Source organism: Cucumis sativus, chromosome 1 (genome assembly GCF_000004075.3).
Source record: "Cucumis sativus cultivar 9930 chromosome 1, Cucumber_9930_V3, whole genome shotgun sequence".
Lineage (NCBI taxonomy): Eukaryota > Viridiplantae > Streptophyta > Magnoliopsida > Cucurbitales > Cucurbitaceae > Cucumis > Cucumis sativus.
In genome coordinates, this window is record NC_026655.2 from 26,368,549 (window position 1) to 26,395,863 (window position 27,315).

General features: G+C 29.2%; 3 protein-coding genes across 4 annotated transcripts; 2 read left to right on the forward strand and 1 right to left on the reverse strand.

The window, feature by feature from the left end:
• The first annotated feature begins 8,165 nt into the window (after window positions 1-8,165).
• LOC101214255 (eukaryotic translation initiation factor 3 subunit K) lies at window positions 8,166-11,318 on the forward strand. Its single transcript, XM_004144007.3, has 8 exons — window positions 8,166-8,547; window positions 8,680-8,736; window positions 9,068-9,118; window positions 9,226-9,288; window positions 9,784-9,834; window positions 9,935-10,001; window positions 10,404-10,486; window positions 10,789-11,318. Exons 1-8 carry the CDS (start codon window positions 8,425-8,427, stop codon window positions 10,987-10,989), a joined length of 696 nt encoding a protein of 231 aa, XP_004144055.1. The 5' UTR covers window positions 8,166-8,424; the 3' UTR covers window positions 10,990-11,318.
• A 1,346-nt stretch (window positions 11,319-12,664) lies between these two features.
• LOC101214492 lies at window positions 12,665-15,960 on the forward strand. Of its 2 annotated transcripts, none has more exons than XM_004144008.3 (5): window positions 12,665-12,838; window positions 13,171-14,013; window positions 14,180-14,380; window positions 14,597-14,792; window positions 15,478-15,960. In XM_004144008.3, exons 2-5 carry the CDS (start codon window positions 13,183-13,185, stop codon window positions 15,657-15,659), a joined length of 1,410 nt encoding a protein of 469 aa, XP_004144056.1. In that variant the 5' UTR covers window positions 12,665-12,838; window positions 13,171-13,182; the 3' UTR covers window positions 15,660-15,960. The 2 variants fall into 2 exon arrangements, with proteins under 2 accessions (XP_004144056.1, XP_011660039.1); XM_011661737.2 differs by having other exon boundaries at window positions 13,180-14,013.
• Window positions 15,961-16,874: 914 nt separating this feature from the next.
• On the reverse strand, window positions 16,875-19,605 carry LOC101214733 (DNA repair protein RAD51 homolog). Its single transcript, XM_004144009.3, has 9 exons — window positions 19,341-19,605; window positions 18,968-19,112; window positions 18,756-18,866; window positions 18,564-18,655; window positions 18,316-18,410; window positions 18,114-18,227; window positions 17,857-17,986; window positions 17,624-17,745; window positions 16,875-17,229 (listed from the first exon to the last, which is right to left on the reverse strand). Exons 1-9 carry the CDS (start codon window positions 19,428-19,430, stop codon window positions 17,106-17,108), a joined length of 1,023 nt encoding a protein of 340 aa, XP_004144057.1. The 5' UTR covers window positions 19,431-19,605; the 3' UTR covers window positions 16,875-17,105.
• Between the last annotated feature and the right edge of the window lie 7,710 nt (window positions 19,606-27,315).

The window sequence follows — 27,315 nt, forward strand, 5'->3', positions numbered from 1 at the left end:
AAAAAAAAAAAGGGAAAGATGTTATCTAAACAATGTGTTGAATAGAATAAAATGAAAAAGAGCATTGGTTTGGGGTTTAGTAGGTGGGACTCTCTAATATAGTATTGTACGTTAAAGTGAGTGGTTTTTTGGCCCGAGTTTCGTCAACCGGAAAACCTGTTAGCGCCCGCCACGTTCCCACCTAAAACCGCCTTTTCCTTTCTACCACTTTTATTATTATTATTTCTTTTTCATATATTGATTTCAAATTAAACTTGCCATCTATAGTATTATATATAGTGCAATACTTTTAATTCAAGATAAACTCATTTTGGTTAATCACACTCCAAATTTTCAAATACATGAAAATTACTAAATTCTTTATCAATCACATTAGTAGAAACCATAATTAGTATAAATTTAAAATTTTATCATTTTTAAAAATATTTTCAATAATTTTATTATTTATTCTAAAATTTTAAATTATATTTATAATCATAATTTTAAAATTTTAAAAAACATTGTTTAGGGTTTATTTATTGTATTATGTGTTGTTTGAAATGTCTTTCAATTTAGTTTTATAAAAATTGGTATGTATAGACAATAAATAAAATTATTTATAAACTATAGTGAAAAAAACTTAAATTGACCAAAAAGTTTGATTGATTTTGCTATTTTTAAAAATGTCTCTTTAATTTTTGTAAGTATTTTAGCTAAAATTACCCGTTTGATCTCTATAACTTTGAAGAAAAAAAAAGGACAATTATAGTTTAATAATACCTCAACAAAAGCTTGTTAAGTTCTTATAATTCAAATAATTCACTCTCAATATCGACCAAATGTATGGTTTAGCTTTTCTTTTAGCAATTTGCAAAATCCACTTATAAGCATCAATTACACCATGGTACTTTTCTTAACCATCATTGAACCCTCTAAACGTTGAAATGTGCTAAAATTGGCTTACAAGTTTACAATTGAACCCACCAATGATAAATATTGAAACAAAAAATTTATATAATAGATACAATTTATAGAATTGGTTAAGTTTAAGAGTCGAATTTGAAGATTTTGATAAGTTTAAATTTTTTGTTACCGAAGTTAAAATTTGGAGAGAGAAATGCAATTTAATGCACCTGACCGGCCACCAAAGACGGTGGTTTCGTCGGGAACTGCAAGCCAATCAAACTCCTCGATTTTCCGGTAACTGACGTGGCATCCTAGATTTGGGAAAAAGTTATGAAATTGATGAATCATTTTGCTCCCTCTTCTTTGCTTTGCACACTCAGCATATGTGGGTCCATTTCTATCTTTTGTTCATGAAAAGTATTTCATTATTGCTTTTATTCTAATCAAATATTGCGATTTCGAATTCATTTGTTTTTTAAATGTATATATGAATATTCAAATTATATACTCAATTAACATTTTATTGATTAATTATATGTCGTTCTCACACATTACAAATTCTTTTTGGAAATCCTTTTTGGAAAGATTAAGATGTAATTAATTTGAGGTGCTTTTTTCAAAATAATGAAATAAAATAAATAACTTGAGACGTGGGGCCTCGGAACGAAAGTTTGAAAAATGGAGGGATTAAAAAAACATATCTTTAGCGATGATGGATTAATTAGTCATTTGTTGCTTTTTATAATAATTTCCTTTTTAATTAAGTACTTATTCACATTTTTTTTAATAATGATAATAATGTTGTGAAAAGAGGGTTCAATCAAAATGTAGAAATTATAATAATATAATATAATATAATATAAATAAATAGTAAGAAAATTAAATATTTATAAACCATAAATGTATTAGACTACCTGACAAGTAAGAGGTGGATTACATGACCACTAAAAGACCATGGTTGCCTGTGAACATTAATCGATATAAAGTTTTCTTGACATCTGCTACGACTAATAAACACACAATAATGAACATTTATATACATATTAATATTATTTATAATAAATAATAAATACTTCCAATTTTCATAGTTTTTATAACCTAACCTTAACTTTTAAAATATTTTTGTTTTATAATATATATAAATTAAACTAAAATATTTACAAAATATAACAAAAGTAACATCGATTACGTATCCTATCAGGATAGACTAATTGGTTTAGGACGATTTATCACGAACAAAATTGTAATTTTTTGTTATTTTTATATATTTTTTCATAAGCCTTTTCATTTATTTCAAATAATTTCGAAAAAAATTTGGCAATTATAAAATGAAGTTAGCCACTTAGCTATATTATTTTATAGGTCAAAGCACCTTCATCTTAAGCTATATTGTATTTTACCAAAAACAAATATTTCTAAATGATATTCACTTTGTATTTCAACCACACATTTCATATAATATTACACTCTTTTAATTCATTTATACAATATCCTTTAGTCGTTTATCATTTGTATATCACATTAATTATTCGTTTATCATTTTGATTCTAGTATCACCCGTTTGAGGTTAATATCTATTAAATATTTTAAACTAATAATTATATTATTTTAATTTAAAATATTAAAAAATGAACAATCAATAATTTCATTATTTATTGAGATTAAAATAGCATTAATTTATTAAAATGTGTGAAATATAGTTTTTTTTTTTACCTTGTTTATGGTTACCTCTTAATTAAAGATTGCTTAAATTAGTATTTTAATTCCTATATATTGGATTTGCTTCAATTTTCAATTATTTAATATGGTATTAAATTCGTCTACCATTACTAATTTATGGTTTATGTATTAAAATTGTTGAAAATTTAACGACTAAAATGGAAAATAATGAAAAGATTTATGAGGGTGAGTTGTTAATGGGACATAGTTGGTCCAAAATCCAGTGGCTAACCCTGTGGTTTTGAGAGAATAACCCTAAATCTTTTTAATTGATTAAAAAGTAAGAATTAAACTTTATATTAATTAAAGTCAAAACAATATTGAATCATTTCAAACTAATTTTCTTGAGCAACACGTTTGGTTTTTCATGGGATAATAATTAATAATAATCCTCACTTTCCCTCAATGCTGTGGGCTACAATTTTCCAATTTTCCACTTCCTTTAGCGGCTCTTTGCACCATTCTACCCTCCTTATTATTTAATTTTCTTAACTACTAATTATATCTATCCGATCCAAGCCATCTCCAATACCTTGTCGTGTATTTATATTGTTTGTATTAAACTCTACCCGTTGTTATGTGAAAATTACCTCATAATTAGTCGTTCTTTATTTTCTAACTATGAATTTTTTTTCCATTTTCTGTTTTAGAGTGATTATTGGAGTTGTATTTTATTTAATTTTCGAGGTTAGTATAGTCTCGAGGGAATTTATTTTAAATTTGTCATTTTTTTTTTTGTTAATTTCTCAATTGTTTTCTATTTATTCTTGAGGGAATTTTCCAACACATAGAACTTCACATGTCTCACACATCAATTCATCTTCACTATAGCTTAATTATCTCAATACCATTGTGGGCAAAGATAATGGAATTTTCATATGTGACAAAAAAAAAAGAAACAGTTTCTTATATATGAACCTTTTAACATGAAAAACTCTCCTTTTTTTTCCAAGTGATAAAGGTAGAAGACTTGAATTATTTGTAAATATAAAAATAATATCATTATTATTTATCAACGATAGATTATAATTATATACAAATAGACGTCTTTTGTTGTCTATTTACATATACATCAAAATTTCATTGTTTGTTTTGTTAGTCTTCTACTGCTCATACATAGCGATGATATTGGACAACAAAATTGCTCAAACTTAAATATTATATTGTCATATATGTAAGTTTTCAAAAGGCAAAGAAAAGGCCCATTTGCTTTTTTTTTTTTTCTATTAAAAGAAGTATTGGTTATTTATATTTTAATTGCTTTTATCGTAGCAACGTGTACTTTTTGATGTGTACTCACACAAACAAAAATGAATAAATAAAATAAAATAAAATACTTAATAATATATACTATTAATTTGAAAGACTAAATTAAATAAAACTTCCATGCTTTTACCAATTAAATCAAGCCAACAAATAGGGAGAAGACTAAGAGTAGATGAGCTGGAATAATTAATCAATAACAATATCAAGAAGACTCATGCTATCAAAAGGATGAGAGAAAAATGGATTGATATGTTGTTTGATAGAAAGACTCCAAGTGATGAATACTTGTATTTGATTTACCTATTTTATATGTTTGAATTTAAATTAAACCAGTTCTTAATCAAATTTAAGAGAGATTAATGCAAAGAAAATTTAGTATTATTTGGTATAGTGCTCGATTAATTATCTAATTGATTTTATTTTAGGTATAGCTTTTTTATATATATTATATATAAAAATTGGAAAGAGTTTATCATATAGAATATAAAAATAGAAAAACAATTAGGTGATTGCCATATATATTTTATGTTTGTGGCATTTCCAACAAAGCAGAAAATGGGAGAAACGGTGCGTTGGGATCGAGAAAATGGTGGAATAGAGGTGGGTCGGAGATTAAGGAAATAATACTTCCAAACGGTTCGTTTTACCGTAAAAAGGTTAGTCACGTGGTAAGTTTGGTGGTAACTCTTTTCCCTTACCACTGCCAGTGCATGTTCCCACAAAATCCAAATTCTAAATATAACAAAATAACAAAATAACAACACAACCAAAAAAAACACTCTATTATTATTAGCTTAGTTAATTATAAAACTATTTTTTCATTTTTCATTTTGTAATTCTCTTCGATAATAACACTACACTAATATTCGATAATTTTAAATAAATATCATGTAAAAAATGAAAAATGTCATCGCTAGTTGACACCACTTTTGAAAATATAACGAGGACGATGTTCAAATCCAATTTCTTTCCACAATCATATGCAAATATGAATAGCTTGCAATATTATAATTTATATACTTTTGTGGTGTGAAGAATGTTTTTTAATGAACACGTGCTTTTGTCTATCAATTATAGCATTAATGAAGGTTTGTAGCTCGTTTTAGAAGTTTGTGGAAAGATCGAATGAGTAATCTATCTTTATTTATAAACGACAAGGCCACGATTTTATGGTTAAGAAAATATCTTTAAATGATATCAACGGTTCAACTAATTTTATTGTGTTCTAATGATTTGATAAAAAAATAAAATATCTCAACTACGAACTATTCTGTCACCTCTTAATGTGATATCTTTTATTAGGTAATAGATTTATTAAAAGATATCACTCACGTCACGTAAGATGCAACCTACCATATAATAATTACCGTATATTAATAACTTTTGGAAAATTACATTAGATGACAAAAAATATCGAAAAAACAACTTATAACACATTCTTTTACGTATTGTAAATTTGACAAATACGATGATAATCAGACGGTAATAGATGATAATCTGCTTTTAAATTTTCTATTTTTACAATTTTGAAAATGTAAGTGACACGAACTCAATTATCATAATTTTCTTTTATTACTTTTGCAAACTTCCCCTAGTTTTTTTTTAAAATTTTAAAGTTATACAGCATCTATTTCAATTTTGGTTATTATAATTATTTCATCATTATAATATTTTTATTATAAAGTTTATTCTATATTTTAATTTGGGATAGTTGCAAATATAACAACGAGATTTAAAATAACTAAGTATATAATAGCATTTTTAAAAAATTGCAAAAAAAAAAAGATCGGTTAAAATCTATCAATGATAAGAGCTTATATTTATAATTTTTTAAAATGTTGATATACACTTCATTGCAATTCACAAAATTGCTACTCATTATAATTACCTCCTAATTTTAGTTATTATTCCCATTTTTCTAATCAAAATAAAAAACCTGTCATTACTACTTTTACAATAGAAAACATCAAAGGAATAATTTTTTAATATATAATTTAAATATAAATTAGCTCAATATTATATTCGGTCATAGGTTTTTTCTAACTCTCGGGTTAGAAATGAAAGGTTTGAATCTTCTAACCCAACCGTTGTATTAAAACAATTATAAAAGTTTTAAATTGAACTTTATCTATCTAGATTGTTGATCTTTCATTATTACCCATTAAAAAAGTTCGGACCAATCAAAAGTAAGATAAGATAAGTTTAAATACTGATTTGATCGTCAAGACAACATAATTAATCTTTAAACGTGTTTGAAATGCTCAAATTCCCTTATCAACGATTGTATTAAAATAAAATATTATTTTAATCTCCACTTTTTTTACTTTTAAATTTTAAATTGCAGCACTCATTCAAATTTAAGTTAAAATTTGAGTATAGTTGGATGAAGTTGAAAGTTTAGAGTAAAAAATTAATGATAAATTTTGATATTTTAACAATTATAATCGGTGTTTTCTTTTATAAAAATATTTAGGCAAATAATTGGTAGAAAGATGTTTATGTTGAGTTCAACTTTAATGGGCCTGGGCCATCATCTTTCATGGGTTTACCATTTGGGCTCATAACCAATGCAAACTTGATCGGTACTATGCATGAACCTAAACTACTACCACCTTCATTTACTCATTTATAATCAAAGATTACCATTTTTTTAGTACAACCACACAATATATATAAAATCTAAGATATTGACAAATAATAAGGCAAGATAGAATTTTCCACGCATAATGGTCTTCGAGTTAAATTTTATAACGTTCAAGATAATGGGCATGAGAAGCTATGGTATGAACAACGACTGTTAATAAAAAGAAAGCCTTGAATCGAGCAACCTTTATTTAAGTTTGTATTCAACTCTAGAGCATTTTTCCTATGAAATTTTTTTTAGTGTAACTCTTATTCTACCAAATTAAAAATTATCATCCAATAATACATATATGAATGAAGAGTATGAAACTTAGGTTGGATCTAAGTATTACTCTCTTCTCATATTTATCTCACAAAAGTGTAGGTGAGATGTCATTTATAGTGATTATAAGCCAACGGTCACATCAAAATCCTACTTCCTTTGTAGATTAAAATATATTGTAGAGATTTGATTTGTTGAACAATATGAAAGTTTCAAATCATATTTACCCTAAAGAAAACTATAACTCAAACCTTGAGCTTCAAGGAGGTAAAACATTGTGAAAAGTATATGATTTGTTCTTTATTTTTTTGTTCTTTAACCATTCTAATTTGCAACCCAATCTAAATGAAGATGAAATATTAAACTACAATAATACCCCTCCAAAGTTTAAAGAGACTTCAATACCATGCATTTTGATCTTAGGATAAATGTGTCATTCTAACAATACCAACTCTACTTCTATTAGGAAAACAACGAAACAAGTATATAAGTCCTAGTGAATTTTCCATATAGTTTTATGGAAGGATATGCACGAAGGTAGCACCCCATGAAATAATTAAATTTTCATTAACATCTTCATATTTTGATTGATATTTTTAAATTTTCACATGTTAAATATCCAGGTAAAAATTCAATTAACTTTTCTATTATAATAGTAAATTTACAAAATATGATAATATAACTAATATCGTATAATAATAAATACGTTAACTAGTTTAAAAATCCTAAAACGTGCATTTGTTAATTTAAATATAGATTTATAAATTTAATTTTAATAATTTTACACAAGAATATCCGAGTAGATAAGAGGTTATTGTCCCCCAACCTAGCCCAAATGTTGTATAAGCTAGGGTTAGGCACTCACGGATATAAAAGAAAAAAGTTGTTCCATAAAATTAGTCAGATGTGCACAACCAAACCTAAACACTCACTAATATACAAAAAAAGTTCATAACATTTTTCGTAAAATTATTTTAAATGATAAAGTCCATGAAATTCAAAATATCAGAATCTATATATATCATAATATAGATAGATCATGGTCCCGATTGGATTGACAGTTTGTTTTTTTTAAAAAAAAATATTTTAATCTCTCCATAAGTTATCTTGACAATGTGACATACATGTATGTATGTATATAAATATAATTGAGTTGAGTCGGGTCAATACGATCTCTTACTTGCACAATATAGCAATACAACTCAAATTTTTTCCTCCAATTTTCTAACCCAACGCAACCTAACACAAAATTCAATTCAACCCAACACTTATAGTTTAGGTTGATAATTGGATTGGTCGGGTTACTGATTTTTTTTTTAACACCCTTAATATTTTGTAAAATAGCCTTTTTTTTTTTTTTTTTTGTTTAAAATTAAGACCCTAACATTGGGGTTAGGGCAAAATTAAAGTAACGAAATATTATATTTTCTTAAACTTAAGCAATTGGAGAATTTTGGACGAAACCCTAAAAATAGAAGATTCATCGTCATCCCCAATCGAGGGTTTCAAGTGTGAAGAACCATTAGCACGAAGCTTTATCATCATCATCTCATTCAGTTCTCTAAAACCCTGTTTTCAATTTAGCAGTATATTCTGCAACCAAGTTGAAAGCCTATTCCTTTACCTAATCGACGGCGGAATCCGGTGGAATGGGGAGAGAACTCCAAAAGCAACCTCAGCAAGAGATGGCCTCCGCCGTGGAGCAATTGCTCGCCGTGAATCCTTACAATCCCGACATTCTCCCCGATCTCGAAAACTACGTAAACGAGCAGGTCACTTTCCCATCTCTTCCCTCTATTTTTCAGCTTAATTTTTGTTAGTTGTTACCATCTCCTTGGTAATTGTATTTCTGAATTGAGAGAACTCTTATCTTATTTTAGCTGGGATAAATGTTTGTGTTCCAGGTCTCGTCAGAAACGTACAGTTTAGATGCCAATCTATGCCTTCTTCGTCTCTACCAGGTAGCTACCCTACTACAATACTAGCTGTAAATAGATATAGCATGTATTTTAGTAAATTCTTCTGGCAAAAAGAAGTCAGGTTCCAAATTCCTCCCGTGTGGTTGTTGCTGGATGGTTTTGTCATAATAATCCTTAAGTTTTAATTGTTGTTGTGTTTATATTTTTAGTTAACTGTCATTACTTTAAGATAAATTAGGATTTAGAATGTATTTTGGTGCTGCCCATTTAGCGCATTGGACTTGGACCTTAAGCGTTTTGAATGTTTAATCTCTGTGTTTCCCTCATTCATATGGTTTGTCTTCTAGAGAATTGATTATTGTTTGATTTACAGTTTGAGCCAGAGAGAATGAGCACCCAAATTGTGGCTCGCATTCTGGTCAAGGTATATTTTCCTCTTTATTTTTTTTTGTCACCGCTTATTGTGAAGAATTCAATTCCTATATCTTCTTCACTCAGCATAACTGAAGTTTATGTCCGATTTGTGGATAGGCTCTGATGGCAATGCCAGCTCCGGATTTCAGCCTGTGTCTCTTTTTAATTCCAGAACGTGTGGTATGCATTAAATCTTTCATAGTTCATCAACCCCTTGTTTTAAGATGTCTGCCATTTTGATTCTAGAACAAGTGGTATACATTAATTTTTATTGTAGTTTACCATCCCTTAAGTTTTTTTTTCATTTCTAATTTTGTTCTTATATCTTGTGGTCTTTGTAAATTTTTTTATCTGTAAAGTGAGCAATTAGGTTGCTCATTTATTCCTCAAGAGATCAAAATGTCCTATGTATCCTTTATTGAGACTTGGGGGGCAAACCACATTAAACTTAAAGGCCTCAATCATTAATTATCATTAAAATGGGAATGCTCTGAAACGAATAGAGGAGGTAACCCAAAGGAAAATATTAAAGTAAGCAGAGCATTTAACCATCAATTTTCAATTTCATTCTAAGCTAAAACATTGTTGCCAAACATTTTCACATTTTCCGCTTGTTATTTCTTGTGCTTTCTATTCCATCCCCTTAATGACACATTTTTAATGTATTAATATCAGCAAATGGAGGATCAATTCAAGACTTTGATTATACTTTCCCACTATTTGGAGGTATGCAGGTTCATTTTTGTTTTTCTTCTTTTATTCCCTTAACTTGATCTTTTAGCAGCCAATTTTATGTCTTTTTTTTAAAAAAATTATTCATGTCTAGACTGGAAAGTTCCGTCAATTCTGGGATGAAGCTGCCAAGAACCGTCACATAGTTGAAGCTGTGCCAGGTACTTAGGAATTATAAGGAACTTGTTCTTTTATGCAGTATTTGCTACTACCTTTATAGGTCTCTAGGATGCATCCATTAGTGTGTAACGTGTGAGTGGCATATTCTCTCAAGAGAATGAATTTGACTGACCTGAAGAAGAATTGAGATGTTTGAAGGAAAGTTTCCCCATGTGTCCTGAGTTTGAACCTCCGCATGAAAAACCATACGAGTATATAACTTTTTTTTTTCACTTATTGTGTTTTCTATGGTCGGCTGTATGGTGCAAGAAGTCTTACTTGAGTAGTTGAATGTGCCACAATAAATCTTTAAAAAAATGTATATTTTTAGCTTGCAGAACTATTTTGTTTGTATATAGACCAAGGCGTGTTTTGACTATTCCTGATATGAAAATACGATGCAGGTTTTGAGCAAGCAATTCAAGCTTATGCTGTCCATGTTCTTTCCTTAACTTATCAAAAGGTTCCTAGATCTGTGCTTGCGGAGGTATGGATTTATAAAGCATCTATCTGCCATTTTAATAATCTTGGAGTTGATTCTTCAACTGTTATCATTGTCTTTTTTCATTGGTGTTTCGAAGTAGATGTGGCTTGACACGCTACCCTGCTAATAATGTTACGGTCCAAATATCCTTGTATTGTTTATTCTCTTTCTGACATGCTATAGAGGATGTCAACCGATCAACCCCAACTCATCTCTTTTTGGAATTTTTGCTTCAATCAATACGTTTCAATGCAACATGTTCAATCTTCTGTGTGTATTCTAAATCCTTATGTGGGATGTTACAGGCAATCAATATCGAGGGCCTGTCATTGGACAAATTTCTCGAGCACCAAGTTGCAAACTCTGGCTGGACTCTTGAGAAAGGTGGGAAGGGCCAACTTATTGTTATACCACCCAACGAATTCAACCATCCTGAACTGAAGAAGAAATCCTCTGATAGCATTCCCTTGGATCACATTACTCGCATCTTTCCAATTCTTGGCTAACTAACCCGATCACCGTAACTAATGTTGTTACATCTATACATTTCGTATTTGTTCTCGTTCCTTTCTTTTTGGGACTACTGTGAGGCTGCTGCTATATTATTGTCCAATTTTCCATCTATGCCATAGAATGAAGAGATTACCTCTTTAGGGCAGTCAGTCTGATGTTTATATTTTGTACTTCAATCATACCATTTTATGATGGTCATAAGGTCATGAAAGGCACACTGAGGTGATGAGACGAGTCGCTCTGTATCGTATCATGTGGCTCTCCTAATTTTGAGAAGTGTTTTTGCGTCAAATTATTATCGATCGTTCTTTTGGGTATTGCAGACTTGAGTTCCTTTTGGACCATAAGCTTTTTTATTTTTTGGGTAGACATTAGTAAACATTTTGTTTTAAAATCAATTTTTAAGGAAAAAGTTTGTAGGCTAATGTAGTTTAAGAATTTCTGATGTCAGATTAAAAGGCACTTCAAAGGGATTTTGGATGAAATATTCACGTTGGTTTTCTTTCAAAAAGTTATTGTTTCTTCTAAAACAGACTAGGCATCTTAAAAGTCACCCTTCTACGCCACAACCATAGTATTAAATTCACTTCCACATGATATTTTTGTTTTCATGGGTTTATATTGATATAGGTTGAATTGCTATTTCTATTACATTTTTTAAAAATATATAAAAACACGAAGAAACACATTGAAATGTACATTAGGACAAGGTTCAAGCTCATATTCCTTACCCCATTTTCTACTCAAAAATTGTTTCAAGCTTTAAATTACTTTTAACCTTTATTTTTCATTAAATATTAGCTTTCAAGTTAACGTTAATGTTAACAAAATTATAGTTAATTAAAAGTAAAATTATAATATTATAAAACTTAAAACTAAATTGAAAACGCTAACCAAAATGAAAAGATTAAAAATATAAGGTGTAACATGGAAAGTTTATGAATCAAATAAAAACTAGATTAAAAAACTTAAGATTCCTTTTCCACCTAAAAAAGAAATTTGGAAAATCGTCCGAAACCAACCTTAATAGATAAAGATTTTGTCTAGTAAAACTAGCATCCTATTTATCTCTTTCTTTCCTAAAACATTAAAAAAATTCATCTTTTCTAAATTTTATATAACTATTTTTTTTCTCTAATCTTTTCCAATCTTAGCTAATTTTAAATTATTTTTATACAATTTCTCAAATCTTATGTGTTCATACATAAGTTAATAAGATTAGAATAGAAATCTTATTCACAGACACGACCATAATAGAAAATTTGACAAGACTTAGCTGGTAAAATATTTGGTTGAGATCTCGATTCATCTTGGATAAAAATGTATCAAGAAAGTTCAAATTTTCCATTTTTTAGAATTTCTTGATACAATTTTGGTTTACACCCAATTTTTAATATTTGATAGAGAGATTTGAAAAGACTAGACATGAATTGAGAAAATCCAAACCCAAAACAACCAAAATAATTTCACAAAAAAAAATGGTGAAACTTTTCAGTAGACAAAACCTTTGAAAGCCATTTCTTACAATTTTCCAAAAAAAAAAATATTTTAAATAAAAAAATTTATTTAAAATATTTATAAACAAATTGATTTTAGTTTATTTATTTAAATAAATAAAAATATTGTTTTTTAAAGAAACTGAAAAATATAAAAACCAAACCGAGAAAATCGAAAAGGAAAAAACAAAACGAAACAAAAGATTGATTGAATCCTCGAAAGAGATTCATCGGTTCTTTCCCATTTCATCCCGCCATCGTCGTTTAGTTTTCATCGATTTCCCTCAACCTCAAACCCTAAACCTAACAATTCATTTCCTTCACCTCAATTCTTCTTCTCACAAAGGTACGCCAATTCTCTCTGTCTTCCCTTTCGCTTCCCTTTCAGATTTCTAGCTTCCTATGCGGTTTTTTTGTTCTCTTTTATACCGACGACAAAATTAAATAAAAAACCCCCTGAATTTCGAATTTAGCTGCATAGACGACTCCGATATGTGTAATTTTTTTGAAATTCCAATCCACCCCATTTTGTCTTTGATGATTTTTCTCCCAACATTTGTATATAGGAGTCGAAAGTGAGGATTCTTTTTTTAATTCCCTTGAAAGAGAACTTGAAGTTGTTGTTTTTTGTAATCGGTTTTTGTAATTTTTTTTACTGACAGTTGGTTTTGATGTTAGTTATTGTAGATCATGGCTACTTTAAACGGGAAAGTTACATATTCTTCGCTTTCTAATGTTGGGAAGGTGAATAGAGTTCATAATGATGATGAAGATTGTGATTCTCCATGGGCCATGCCTAATGGTAGTGTGCCCTTTCAGAACTCGAAGTTTTCTGCTGAATCTGAAGATTTTATTGAGGATGAGTATGATTCAAGTGATGAGTTTGATATTCCTAAGCAAAATAGTAAGCGTCCTGAGGTGAATTTAAAGAATGTTTTAAATGGAATGTTTGCTATATTGACTGGTGTGAATAAACCTTCGGATGTGTCGTCAGATAAACAAATTCCCAGTTCAAATATTTCGTTTCTTGGTTCTGAAAAGAATGGCGATACCTATTTGCACTCCTCAGTGTACATTCCTAGTGCCCCACCTCTTCTCGAGCCGAATACGGTTAATTATACTGCTTATAAAGATGTTTTGGAGGCTGAGCCTCCAGAGTGGCTTCCAGATAGTTCTTCTTCGATTTGTATGCAATGTACTGCTCCTTTTACTGCAATCACTCGTGGTAGGCATCATTGTCGATTTTGTGGAGGGATTTTCTGCCGAGCCTGTTCGAAAGGGAGATGTTTGATGCCCGTTAAATTCAGAGAGAGAAATCCACAGAGAGTATGTGATGCTTGCTATGACAGGCTTGATCCTTTACAGGGTGTACTTATTAACAGCATTAGCAATGCTGTGCAAAGGGCGAAGCATGATGTGATGGACTGGACCTGTTCAAGAGGGTGGTTGAATCTCCCTATTGGTCTGTCCATGGAACATGAGATATACAAAGCATCCCAAACGCTAAGAGGATACTTCCAGGTGCGCTTACTATGCAACTTAGTTGTTAAATCAAATGAAGTTGGTATAATTTGAACTGCTATATATATTATTATACTCTGGCATCGATCATTATACTGTGATCTATTGGACGGTGATTTGGATATTCTTTTGTGACATGCTATTTCCTGGCTGTTGAATTGTACAGGTCTCTAGATTGAATCCTGAAAGGTCTATACCTTTGTCTGTACTGAAGGGGGCCAAAGGTCTTGCCATTTTGACAGTCGCTAAAGGCGGCGTGTTGGTTGCTTACAAATTTGGCACTGGTTTGGTAATTGCCCGAAGGTCGGATGGTTCATGGTCTGCTCCTTCAGCTTTAATGTCTGTTGGATTAGGATGGGGTGCCCAGGTATGACTTCTAATTCAAAGTTCTTTTACAATTGTAGAATTTCTGGAAGAATTTTCGATCTTCAGAAATGGTTAAGCTCAGTTGTAGGATAGCTTGGCCGTAACTTTTGGGGTTTTGTCTATTTTATGAGATGTAGAGCAAGGCCTTTTGACTCAAATCACAAGAATCTTGTGTGCATATCGAGTTCTGAATTACTTATATTTTTGTTTACTTTAGATTGGTGGTGAGCTCATGGATTTCATAATCGTACTTCATAATTCAAAAGCTGTTAAGACATTCTGTAGCCGAATGCACTTTTCTCTTGGTGCTGGGTGTAGTGTCGCTGCTGGACCTGTTGGTAGAGTGTTGGAAGCAGATCTTCGAGCAGGAGATAGGGGTTCTGGCATGTGCTATACATATAGCTGTAGCAAAGGTATCCCGATTAGATTGTGCATTTTCTGTTTTACTTAGAAGGCTTTTGGCAGCTATGTTATACCAAAGCCTAAGTAGATCTCCATGAAGATAGAATTTCAGATCATTGAAATGGCCGCTGCCCACAAACTTTTAGCTTTTTCAAAGTCAAAGGATTTCGTGGATCATGCAGGATTTAGTCCTTAAACGGCTTGTTCTGGTGCTTAAAATATTTCCTTTATTATGTATATTACAAGTACAAATGTCTTGATTTGGGTCGTGGTAGTCAATATCATTACATCTTCGACTCTTAATTTGTCTTTAGAGGTGTGTGCTTGGTTGTGGCTTGTGGTCTTCCAGGATGTGAGCTTTGTTGGGAGTGAAAGGAACAATAGAGTGATAGAAATTTTTGTGTGATTCCATGTTTCTCTTTGGGCTTCGCTATCGAAGTTTTTCTATAATTATTCTCTAGGTAACATCCTACTTAGCTGAAAACCTTTTCTCTAATGAAATTTATTTTGTTGTATGCCCTTGAATTCTTTAATTTTTTCTATCACTCGTTTTGACTTCATATACCCCCTGAGTAGACCTGGATTTGTTCTATAAGTTGTCTTGAATTCTGAAGAACAGTGTTACCTTTATTTAACGATTATTTCACACTGACATGCTGGAGATAGTAACTGATGCATTCTCTTATTTACCGACAGGCGCATTTGTGGGAGTTTCATTGGAAGGAAACATTGTAGCAACAAGGATGAGCACAAATCTATGCTTTTATGGCGATCCATATCTAACCACCTCTGACATTCTGTTGGGGACAGTTGAGAGACCAAGAGCTGCAGAGCCATTGTACTCTGCTCTTGATGACTTCTACTCCGTTCTGCAATGACCAAACTCTCCTTGATGTACAGCAGATATCTCCATGGAAGCTCTGATCCAAACCTTATACTTTCATAGATTGTAAATGAACATACATCCACAAGTAGAAGCATTATTATTCTTTTCTACTCTCCACCTTACCCAATAAGAATTGTAATGTTGTATAAAATTGGCTTGATTTATTCTCGTGTAAATATATATTTTATTGCAACTGAGTTTGATTGAAATGGTTAAAATCACTTGGTTTTGCATCATAAAGGATTGTGTTCTCCGTGAAGGTGTCTATCCTAATACTCACTTGTTACATTGAATACTATTTTGTATTTTTTACTAGCTACCATCAATTGTACTTTAAAATCTTCGGTGGTTAAAATATTTACAATTTATTACCGTTTTTACTACCTTACCTTTATAATTTTGTTTTTTTATTTTTTGATATTGTGTTTGCTATTTTATTCTCAAACTAAAATAGTTTAAACCTTGAATATATATTATTATAATTTTAACTAAAATAATCTAGGTTCAAATACAAACTATTATAACTTAATAACTTACGTTGCAAATAGATATTTATTAAGGATGAACGTTATTTATCCTCTAGGTTATGCACATTATTTATCCTTTAGGTTTGTTGCTAGTTCTTCTAAAAGATTACAATGCATCAGCGCGTACATGCTATGCTTATTACACACTTTTTTAACCATGTTCATAATACGGACAAATCATAAAATTATAATTTTAAAATAGAAGTGTCAACTATAATTTATTCTCATAAACTTTAGGATTTAAGATTTTATTTAAACCATCAACTTTATTAACTTTTGCAAATGTATCATTTTACCTCTCCGTTATGTTATCCATTTACTCTATTTGTCTATTTTGTAAAATTAATATTTGAACAAGTCAATACAAATTTAAAACCAAAATCCAAACTTCTAATTTGAATTCTTTTTTAGAATCATCTATTCATTTACTCTATTTGTCAATTTTGAAAAATCGATATTTAAAAAAGTCCACACATAAAAAAACATATGTAATAAGGTATATATCGATTGGTTTATAAAAACTTAGAAGTTTAGATTATTTAAATTATAAATTTCACAAAACAATGGTCGTACAGAAGTGGAGAATATAAGTTGATATAGTCATCAATCCATAAATTTAATTCATAAAACCAAAGTTGTGATATTTGTCAATATATATATATGTACACATACACATGACATACATAACAAACTAAATTATAATGACATAAAAAATATACGAGTTAAGGATTTAACAAGAGATTTGCCTTAACCTACATTGCAATGGACACAATGATTGATGAGAAAGGGAAACAAAAGCCATTTCCTTGCACATTAATTGCTTGGGGCAAACATGTTTGCAATGAACAAAGCCCCCAAATGAGCTTTATACACATAGAAGCCCATGTCAAAAAAGGAAAAATTACACATCGTCAATCTTTGACATCAGTGACCCCTTCAGCTGAAATTTGGAACCGTGCTTCAGCCTCAGCTAAACATGGAGAACTTATCACCTTACAAATTCTCTCCTCCCCTCGTCCTTTCCGTAGCGCAAGCCTGCAATAGAAACATAGTTGGTCGAGGGTAACCACATTTCGAGTTCATAAACATCTAAGGTGAGGATTCAATCCTCTAACCTCTAAGTAAAAGGTATCACTTTTAAGTAGTTGAGTTATTTAAAATATTACTTTTAAATACTTTTGATTAAAGAAAAAGAGTATTTAGTGAAAACTCAAAGTCGAAAGTGGTAAAACATGAAAGTTAGGGACCAAATTGAAACATAACTCAAATCTCTTGTGTGTAAACATTTTGAGACCAAGAAACTAAATTGAAATCAAACTCAGAACTTAATGACAAATCAGTAGCAACTTAGAGACCAAATAAAAACAAGATCCAAAACTTAGAGAACAAGAAGGTATTTTTTGCACAACTTTATTACAGTGTGACAAACCTTGTTGTAGAGGCATGTGCCATGATGTTTCCACCAATTGGCTTAATTTGAGGACCTGCAAAGATTGCTGAACCATCTACCTGCGCAACCACTTGATTTGTAATGACCACAGCCACACCAAACTACAACCACAACACATCAGGAGATATTACTCTTGTGAATGGTAAGAACAATACAAAATGTATCATTCTCGTACTTCATCTTTTGGCCCTATAGAGGAAAAGTGTATTTACCTCATCTGCCAACTTTTGGAGACTTCTTAAGAACTTTGCTAGATGCATTTGCCGGGCTGAAAGTTCTCCTCTTCCTGAGAAATCTGTTCTGTAGAGAGCAGTAGCGCTATCGACTATCATGAGAGCAAACCTAAATATAATGTGAATGGATCTCAATAATTTATTTCAATCAAGACAATCATTGGCATTAAGTTTAAAAAACAATATATTAGTGTTAAGTTCAATTAAATATATATCCTCATACAAATGTTAACTACCTTGTTTCCACCATCATTGAAGCAGCTTCCAGCAAAAGCCTTGATTGATGATCCGTGTTATAAGCTCTAGCATAGGCCACATTCTCCAAGACATCTGCACCATTGAGTCCAAATCTGTAACAACCAATATCACACCATAAGCTATTTTGATAACACACACAGAACAAAGTGACACCTAATCTCAAATGTATCCACATCGTACCTATCTGCAATCTGTAAGAGCCTCTGCGGTCTAAACGTTCCCTCAGCATCAATATACATCGCCTTTCCCTCTCCACCACCTTGATCCAATGGGAGCTGATCATCAAGTCAAAATTCCTCAGAAGTCAGAAACATGTCCATTGATAGAAATAAACTAAAAGAATCCATGGCCAAAAATAGTTCTATGATACATGTTTAAGCTGAACTCGATAGCAAACGACATTTACAGAAATGGAATGAGCGACTCACTTGGCAGGTAACGCAAAGTGTGTGACAAAGCTGTGTTTTCCCAGAACGGAACTCCCCATAGATTTCAGTTATGGATCCTGTCTCGATTCCCCCTGAAAAAACAGTGTAAAATCTAAACTAAGAAAACCATAAATGGCAATACAATGGCAAAGGAAGCTTCAATCAAACTCAAAAGCTCTACGAGAAAGCAACCTTCCAGAATCTTGTCAAGTTCCCTTGACCCAGATGTTAATTGAATGATCTCTAGCCTCTGAGCATGAAGTTGGCCAGCGCTTGTGAAACCCAATGGCACAATCTTGGAAGCTATTGAGAATGAATCAAGTCAAATAAAGAGGCAGACAAAACAAGCAAATGGAAAAATGGAAAATTATGAACAGACGAAACAAACAGAACAAATTACATGCCTGCTTCAATAATTTTATCAACTTTAGCTTCACTTATGCCTTTGATTTGAAGCAGTTCTTTTCTGGGAGAGTATGCAACAGACTCAACAGTACACAAACCAGCATCTTTAAGCTTCTTTACGTCCATTGCAGCAATTCCCGATGCCTTTAATACATAAAAAATGCTTAAAACTCTAAAATCGTTACTGGGAAATGATAAATCCCAAATCAAAACACGACCCATGTAACTAAATTCGAGGACAAATAACTTAATCCTACAATTAGAAACGAAATCTTGAATTCAAAATTCATTGAACATTTGGGAACCGATGAATACAACAAAAAGAAAAGAAAATAAACCCTAATTTTCGTGATGCAGTAGCATAATGGGTACCTGAAGCTGCTCAACGGGAAAAGGGCCGTGCTGAATTTCATCGGCTTCCTCTTGTTCTTCAGAGGGCTTCTGGTTTCTTTGGCGCTCCATGATCAGATACTGAGGAATCGTCCGACAAATGAAAGAATCTGTTCAGTACAATTCCGACCCACTACCCAGAACCAAAAGAACAATGGAAATTGTACAGTGGAAGTGAGTTGAAGCAAAAATGGTGGAGGGAATTTGGGAAATTTGAAGATCTGTAGGGGCGCCAAAAAGAGTGGAGAGTAGAGAAGTGGCTTACCCGGGAAGTTTCGCGAGGAGAGTGATCAAAAATTGGGCCGAGACTTGGACTGAATGGTCCAATGACTATTGCTATTTGAGCCAATCTTGGAAAACCCAAGAGCCCAAATATTACGGCCCGTTTGGTAATGATTCGGCTTGATTAGATGATTGTGAAGAAAGTAAAAACAAAAGATATTCTTTTGGTTTAATTATATTTGATCTTTGTAGTTTGATCAAAGTTAGAGTTTATTCCTTATCATTTTTAATGTAGAATTTCGTATTTGTTGATTCGTTTGTTTGATAATGTTTTCATTTTCGTTCTCCGTTTTTTGTTTTTTATCTTTTAATAACTAAAAATATGAATAAATTACCTTATAATTATTTTTAATTATAATAAAAAAAATATACTTTGAGAACTTTTTAACCTATTCATTTGGAGACTAAAAAACTACATTTTTAAGACTCAATCCAAGATGTACCTCTTAAAATTTTGATGACTAAAAAGCTATATTTTAAATTTTCATTGATCAAAGTCGCATAGTTTTCAAAATCCAAATGGCCAAAAAATAATTATCTCTTTTAGTGATTTTTTAGTACAACAAATGTAGGATGGGGAAGAATAAAATTTTGATCTCTTTAAGGACAAAAATTATGTCAATTACTACTGAATTAAAATTCAATTACTCTTTTAGTGAATTGAGTAACAAGCATGATATATATTTATTTTTTCAAAGGTATTGAAATGTTAAAATGAGAGAGACATCACTGTCGATATCGAAATACAAGCAAACCGCAAAAAATACCACAAAACAAGAAAACAAACAAGTAAAGTAACTTGATACATAAGGAGAAAAGTTGGTTGGGCATATGTGATTTCGGGAGGTAGGGACCATATATGACTCATGTAGACTTGGCTACGAGATTGAGCATGTTGATGGACCAAAAATGGTTGTTTGGCTATTTGCTACATAAACCCAAATCACACCATTACTATTAAAGGTTTTGTCTAATATACTCATTTTACATGTCAGTTATCTAGATTAATTAAAAGTATATTCACTTAAAAATTTATGTAGGGAAGATTTTGAGCAACGTTCAATACACGTATTCTCAGGTTAGTTCATCTTAAAGGAGAAACCAATGAAAAATAATGGTGTGGTTGTTTCAAAATACTTCAAAAGTTAAAAGGTTTATAGTAAAAAAGTTTAAACAATAAATATATAAATGAGAACTAAGAATATAGTTGAAACTTATTAATCTTCTTCATTTTGTACCACCATTTGAAACAAAGTCAGCTAGGTAACACAACTAATTTAGTCACGGTAAGTTTAGTTTAAGTTCAATTTGATCACAATGATATACAGATGGTTAGATCTCTTAATCATTCTTAGTGTTGCATTTTTTTATAAGTTCATCAATATGTGGATGAGGATTCGAACTTATAGTTTCTTGATCGATAATATATACTTAATGTTGCAATTGTTACCTTTATCAAATACTTGAATAACTCGTTTGTTAATTATGGACAGTAAACTAACATCTTCACTTTTGCTATTGGTTATTGTTATAGGTAAGAGAAATATTGCTTAGTATTTGGCCTTACTGGGATGGTCTAATAATAGGTTATTTTCAAAGAGAAATGAGTTGTTTTGCTAAGTATGAATGTGCACCAATGGACGACCATGAAGGAGCTAAAAAAACCCCACTTCATAAGATCAACAAGAATCACGAAGATTAATAGGGTAGTCGGACGTACTTACTGTATGTATATGTATGTGTTTGGTCGGCCATGGATCTTGAAGAGGTGACAATCATTCGATAAAATTATATCTAAGCCATTGGTATACTTGACTCCGCTAGTAAAATAATCTGAATGATTCATAATAGTTTGATTAATGATCTCAAAATTAATTAAAGAATGACGGATATGAAACCATATTTCTACATAATCAATAAGGATTCTGCATTTGAGATAAATTGAGAGTACTTTAACTTCTCAATTTTATTAGTTATCTAATTTATTAATTCTCCGTACTATTATAAATTTATGGTTGATATCAAATTTTAATATCAATAATTATATTAATTTTTAAATCGATAACAAACTTATACATAACATTTTTTTTGAATCAAATTAGAAGAAATCTAAAATTTACATTTCAAATTTGCTAGGATGAAAAACTTTTACCCTTTTTGTGACTAACTTATTACCACATCACATATTTTTATTTATTAAATTCCCCTGTACAAATAAATTTAAAGTTCATACTTTCACATTTTCTACTAAAACTTTTATCGTTTTTTGTGGCCAACTTATTGCCACATCACATATTTTCATTTATTAGATTCGTCTCTACAAAGAGTATGAAAATGCATTTCCATATTAAGAATCTAATGAAAAAAAAAAAGTAGACAATGCATTTCCATGTTAAGAATCTAATAAAAAATACTTTTTGAAATAATTTCAAAAGTTAAGTTGAGAATAAAACTTTTAAAACAATGAATACGTAATTGAAGTCTATCGTAAACTTTAAGGATATAATTGAAATCAATCAAAGTTGTGTGTACTACAATTTTACAAGTGATTGCTACGTTATATTTTAATACAAAATTCAATATTTTATGTTTTATAATTTTATTGATAAAACTAATAATCAATTCATTAAATGTAAAACAAAAGGTTCATGTAATTACTTATTGTTATCTAATATATGGTTTAATTAATTCATTGACTCAAACAAATGAAATAAATATATGTTTACCTTAGTCGTTAATTAATTTAAAATAATATCCATAATTAAACAATTGGTGTTTGAGGTACACAACAGTTAAATTTGAGTTTAAAAATTATATTTAAGATATAGAGTTGTTCGTATATCATTTTTATTTTTTTATTTTATAATATATACTATGTAGTTAGAAATTAAAAAAAAAAAAGTAGTAAAAGTAGGTCTGATGGCTAGAAATTTGATTAAACCGTCAAAATTAATATAAGATGGAATATGAATTTAACTCATTTTGTTAATTTGAAATGAACCTAAGTCCATGTGGATCCATTTGGATTGCATTTTAAGAAAAATATTTTTTAAAAAATACATTTTCTAAAAAACTTGATTTTGTAAAATGAGTTTAGAATATAAAACTTACATGTTTGCTTTGACCTATTTATAAATGTTTACGGGCAAAATTGTGTTTGGTTTGTCCTATACTAATAATGTTATATATATATATATTAAATTACTATAAAAGACTATTAGATATTATCAATTAATTTCATAACGAAATACACACATTTAAAAAAAAAAATCAAAAATACTTTTAAAAATTAATCGTAAATTATTAATTTTTTAAATACTTGAAACTAAATATTAATTTTATTATTATTATTATTATTTTGGACAATTCAATTTTAAAAGAAGTGTAAATACATAACTACATAAAAAAATTTAATTGATTTCCAACAACAAAATAAAAATAAGATAAATAACATTCTTAATTCATTTTCATTTCACTAACCGAACGAACATATTCTTTATTAACGTCTTCATAATTTCTTTCACATATGTTAAAGCGAAGTATATTTGGTTGAAAGAGAAGCATTTGTAAATCTCTATATCTAAATGTATACGAACACATTGAAAAAATATGTAAATTATTTAAAAAAGAAAAAAAAAACAACCGAGTGAAAAATAAATAGTAAAAAGAATAGAAAAAATGGATTATTTTAAAAATTAAACACTTAAAAAATCAATCCAATACTTAAATTTGAATTTTTCATTTTTTTAAAATTTGTTGGGATAAATCTTAAAATATGTACAAATTTAATTATAGGTAAAATTCATATTATGTCCAACATTTAAATTTGAAATATAATTATAAAATAGACTTTGTAAAATGTGAAATTTGATTTGGGATGAAACTTTGGTCGTACCAATTTCACATCGATTCAAATTGAATGGAATTTTATCTAGCTTTTTGTTTGGTTTAATTTCATAGAGCATAAAAGAACCAAACTTATTTGGAAAGATTTTAAATTAGAAAGTCTGTCAAAAGAATAATTTAGTACTTTTATCGAAAATGAGAGATATAGCAACGTTTTTAGGAATTATTTTGAAAAATGGCAAAACCATTTTTTCTTTTGAATTTTAGTAAAGAATATTTTTTTGCACTGTGCATGATATTTTATAAAATACCAAAGTACCCATCATTCAACTGTAATTATTTCGTTTATACGTTGTAATTAATTTTGTCATGCATTTAGCAACTCATATACAACTTTCTTTTCTTCAAATAACATTCATTCAATCACAAAAACAACTAAATTATTATTTTGAATTAAAATATTCTCAGGCTCTTTTTAGTTAAGTGATAACTTGCTTATTAGTTTGTTTTTCCATGTTTTTTATTAAATTCTAATTAACTTATTCTAAAAATATAGAATTATATATATATATATATATAATTACTTCAATATGATTCATTTATACCACGGTCGAAATGAATTAAAATTAGAAAACAATTATATTAATTGTGTTCAAAATAACTTTTAAACAAAAACACTGTTCATTTAACTTAATAACATTAATTAAATTAATTTGTATATCAACGTTGGTTTAAAAATGTAGTTGATGTAATTATTTCAATATATTCTGTTATTATCAAAAGTGTTGATTGTGTCATTAATTTGTGATATACAATTATGAATTTATCAAGTCTTTCCAATATAATTAATTTGTGATATGCTGTAAGTATATAATTAACTTTGACGTGTTAATAAGGTAGAAACCCCTATAACTTCTTCGGGATTTAAAAGATATCAACTTTATTCATTTTTTATTTCAAAATAATAATATTATTAATTTTTATTGGCTAAATCTCTAATTTTTTTTTAATTTCAAAATACTAACCTTTTCGTCACCCTTTTTTATTTCAAAATAACATATTAGATCTTAATTTATTTTTAAATTTTGAATTTTGTATTTGAAAATCAAAATTAGTTTTATATTAAGATCTCAACCTTTTTATTTTTATTATAATTTCAACCATTTTATTTCAAAATAAGTTAGAATCTTTAAACCTTTAATAATTTAGAAATTAAAATTAGTTTTCATATTATATCTTAATTTATTTTTTAATATTGATTTTTCCCCAATAAAATAGGCTATGATATTGTATTTTTGGATAAAATCTCCAAAATTTCATATACATTTTATTAAATAAATAATATTAATTTAAAAAATAAGTTAAAATTTCCCAATAGACAAGGAAGATAAATTTTGTATTTTTTTTTATTTGAGTGAATGTTTTTATTTTTCCACCCAAGCTTTACCGGTTGTAAACTTGAAAATCAAGGATGGAAGATGGAAAAATGAAAAGATAGTGTTTGCGTGTTTCAAATGTTTATATTATTCTTCTTGAAAATACATGATGAAGTTGAAGATGAAATTTAAACTTCAAATGGATGATGGTGGAGATCGGATTCTGCTCCCTCGAAGAAGATGAGATAAAAAAAAAGAGAAATGGAAAGTGGAGACGAAAGAAGATGAAACTAAAACTTTAAATGGAAGAGGATGGAGATTGGGTTTGCTCGAAGATGAGATAAAAAAAGAAAAATGAAAAGCGGAGACAGATGAAGGAAGATGAGAAACAAAAAACAAAAAAGAAAAATTGTTGCAGCGGGTTATAACTTTAACTTGACTAGTATGTATTAAATATTTATTAAAATGTATTTATTATATTTTAGCTCCAATAAAGTAATCTACACTTATTTTGGGTTTTTCAAATTCTTATTTACAATTTTTTTTTTTTCATGTTACCATTTCTTTTTAAAAAAAGTGGTTTTGCTGTTTTTCAAAATGGCAACTTTAAAGTTGCTATTGTTCTAGTTGACCCTTATTTTTAATATTAATATTCTCTAATTTGTGAAATTATTAAAATAAAAAATACTAGAGGATGAAGGTAAAAAAAGAAATATAAACTCATCCAACATGGTGTAAAGTGAACTAAACATGATTCAACTCAAATTAGTGGATCAAATAACATATTTTAAATAAAAATTTATATAATTACATTTATATTTACCTCCATTAAATATTATACACATCATTTTATTTAAGAGGTTCAATCTTCATTACATATTTATACGATAATTTTTGAAAAATTGTCCGAAATAATCTAAAAAAGTTTCCATTCACAATAAGTACACTTTTGAACAACCCATTAAAAGTAAGTTTTTTCTAATAGAATATCGGAAGAACAATAAAAACTACTTTAATGAATTTTTAAAAAGATTGGATGAAAATGTTTGACATTTATTTATTTTTTGACTATTTTTTAAATATAGCAAAATAAACTAAAATACTTATAAAATATGTATATTTTTTAAAATAACAAAATAAATTAAAATATTTATATGTTATAACAAAATATTTGGATTCTATCAATGTCACCAATAGAAAGATACACTAACTAACAAAATGTTTGTTATTGTAAAATTTCAATTTTTGCTATAGTTGATAAATATTCAATCAAAATTACTATTTTTTTTTTATCATTCTACTACAAAATATCACCATAAGTTTACAGTAGACTACCGTCTATATTGTTGTATTAAAAATAGATTAAGATATGGTTATAATTATAAATATTTTGAAGATATTTGTAATTTAAAATAATTTATTTATTACTTTTACCATTTCCGAAGAATTTTCATCGTAGTAGATAATTTTTTATTTCTAAAGACTAGAGTTAAATGAGTTGGCAAAGCACGTGATAAATTTAGTTACAAAACACGCGATAGGTCGTTTCTATATTAATATATACAGACGTGGACAAATAGATCACGTAAGCAAGCAAGTGACCTGTCAGCAAAATCCAAAACCCAAAAGGAAATAAACAAACAAAAAAGCTTTAAAATTTGAATATTTTAAACAATACGTTATTAGCTGGCGGGCTCCACCCACCAACCTCCACGTGTCCAAAAGGCTGATTTTGCTCAATTTATCCTCATCCAACTTCTTTTGTCCTATTAAATTAGAAAGTTTTTTATACTAACACGTTAATAATAATATCCGATTTTAGTCGGTATAGTTTTTTCATAAAATTAGATCGACTCTATCTCACTTGTTCCATGTAAAAATATCGCGTGTGGCTTCAAAAATTAAACGAGCAACAACTACCAACAAACAAACATAAATATCACATTCGTTTCATTCTTTCTATTTCAAAATATATATTACATAGTTCAACAACAAAACATCATAAGTCATAGCGAAAAAAGCATAGAGACATAATAGTCCCAAATTCGAGGTTAACATTTTATTTGTGAGCGAAAAGCTTAAAAGAATATTATGATCCCACTCATTTTGATGGTTGAGTGCTTAAAGACATAGCTTGTGTTGAATGCTATAAAAGGCAAGATTCAACTTTTTTATAAACTTTTTGTCGTTAATTATCGTTTTTTCGAATATTGTATTTTATCACTTGCAAATTATTATTAAACTTTTTAAATGAAAAAGGATAAACTTAAGATTTATTGAAATTAAAAATAATTTTATGGCACGAACACTAACTTTAAATATTGAAAAACCAAAACATATTTTAATCATATATATATATTTATATTAGCCATTAGGGAACCATTCTCTGTGTTTTGCTTACGTGGAAAACGGTAAGTAGATCATAGCACTATGGAGCTTCAAGATAATCTGAC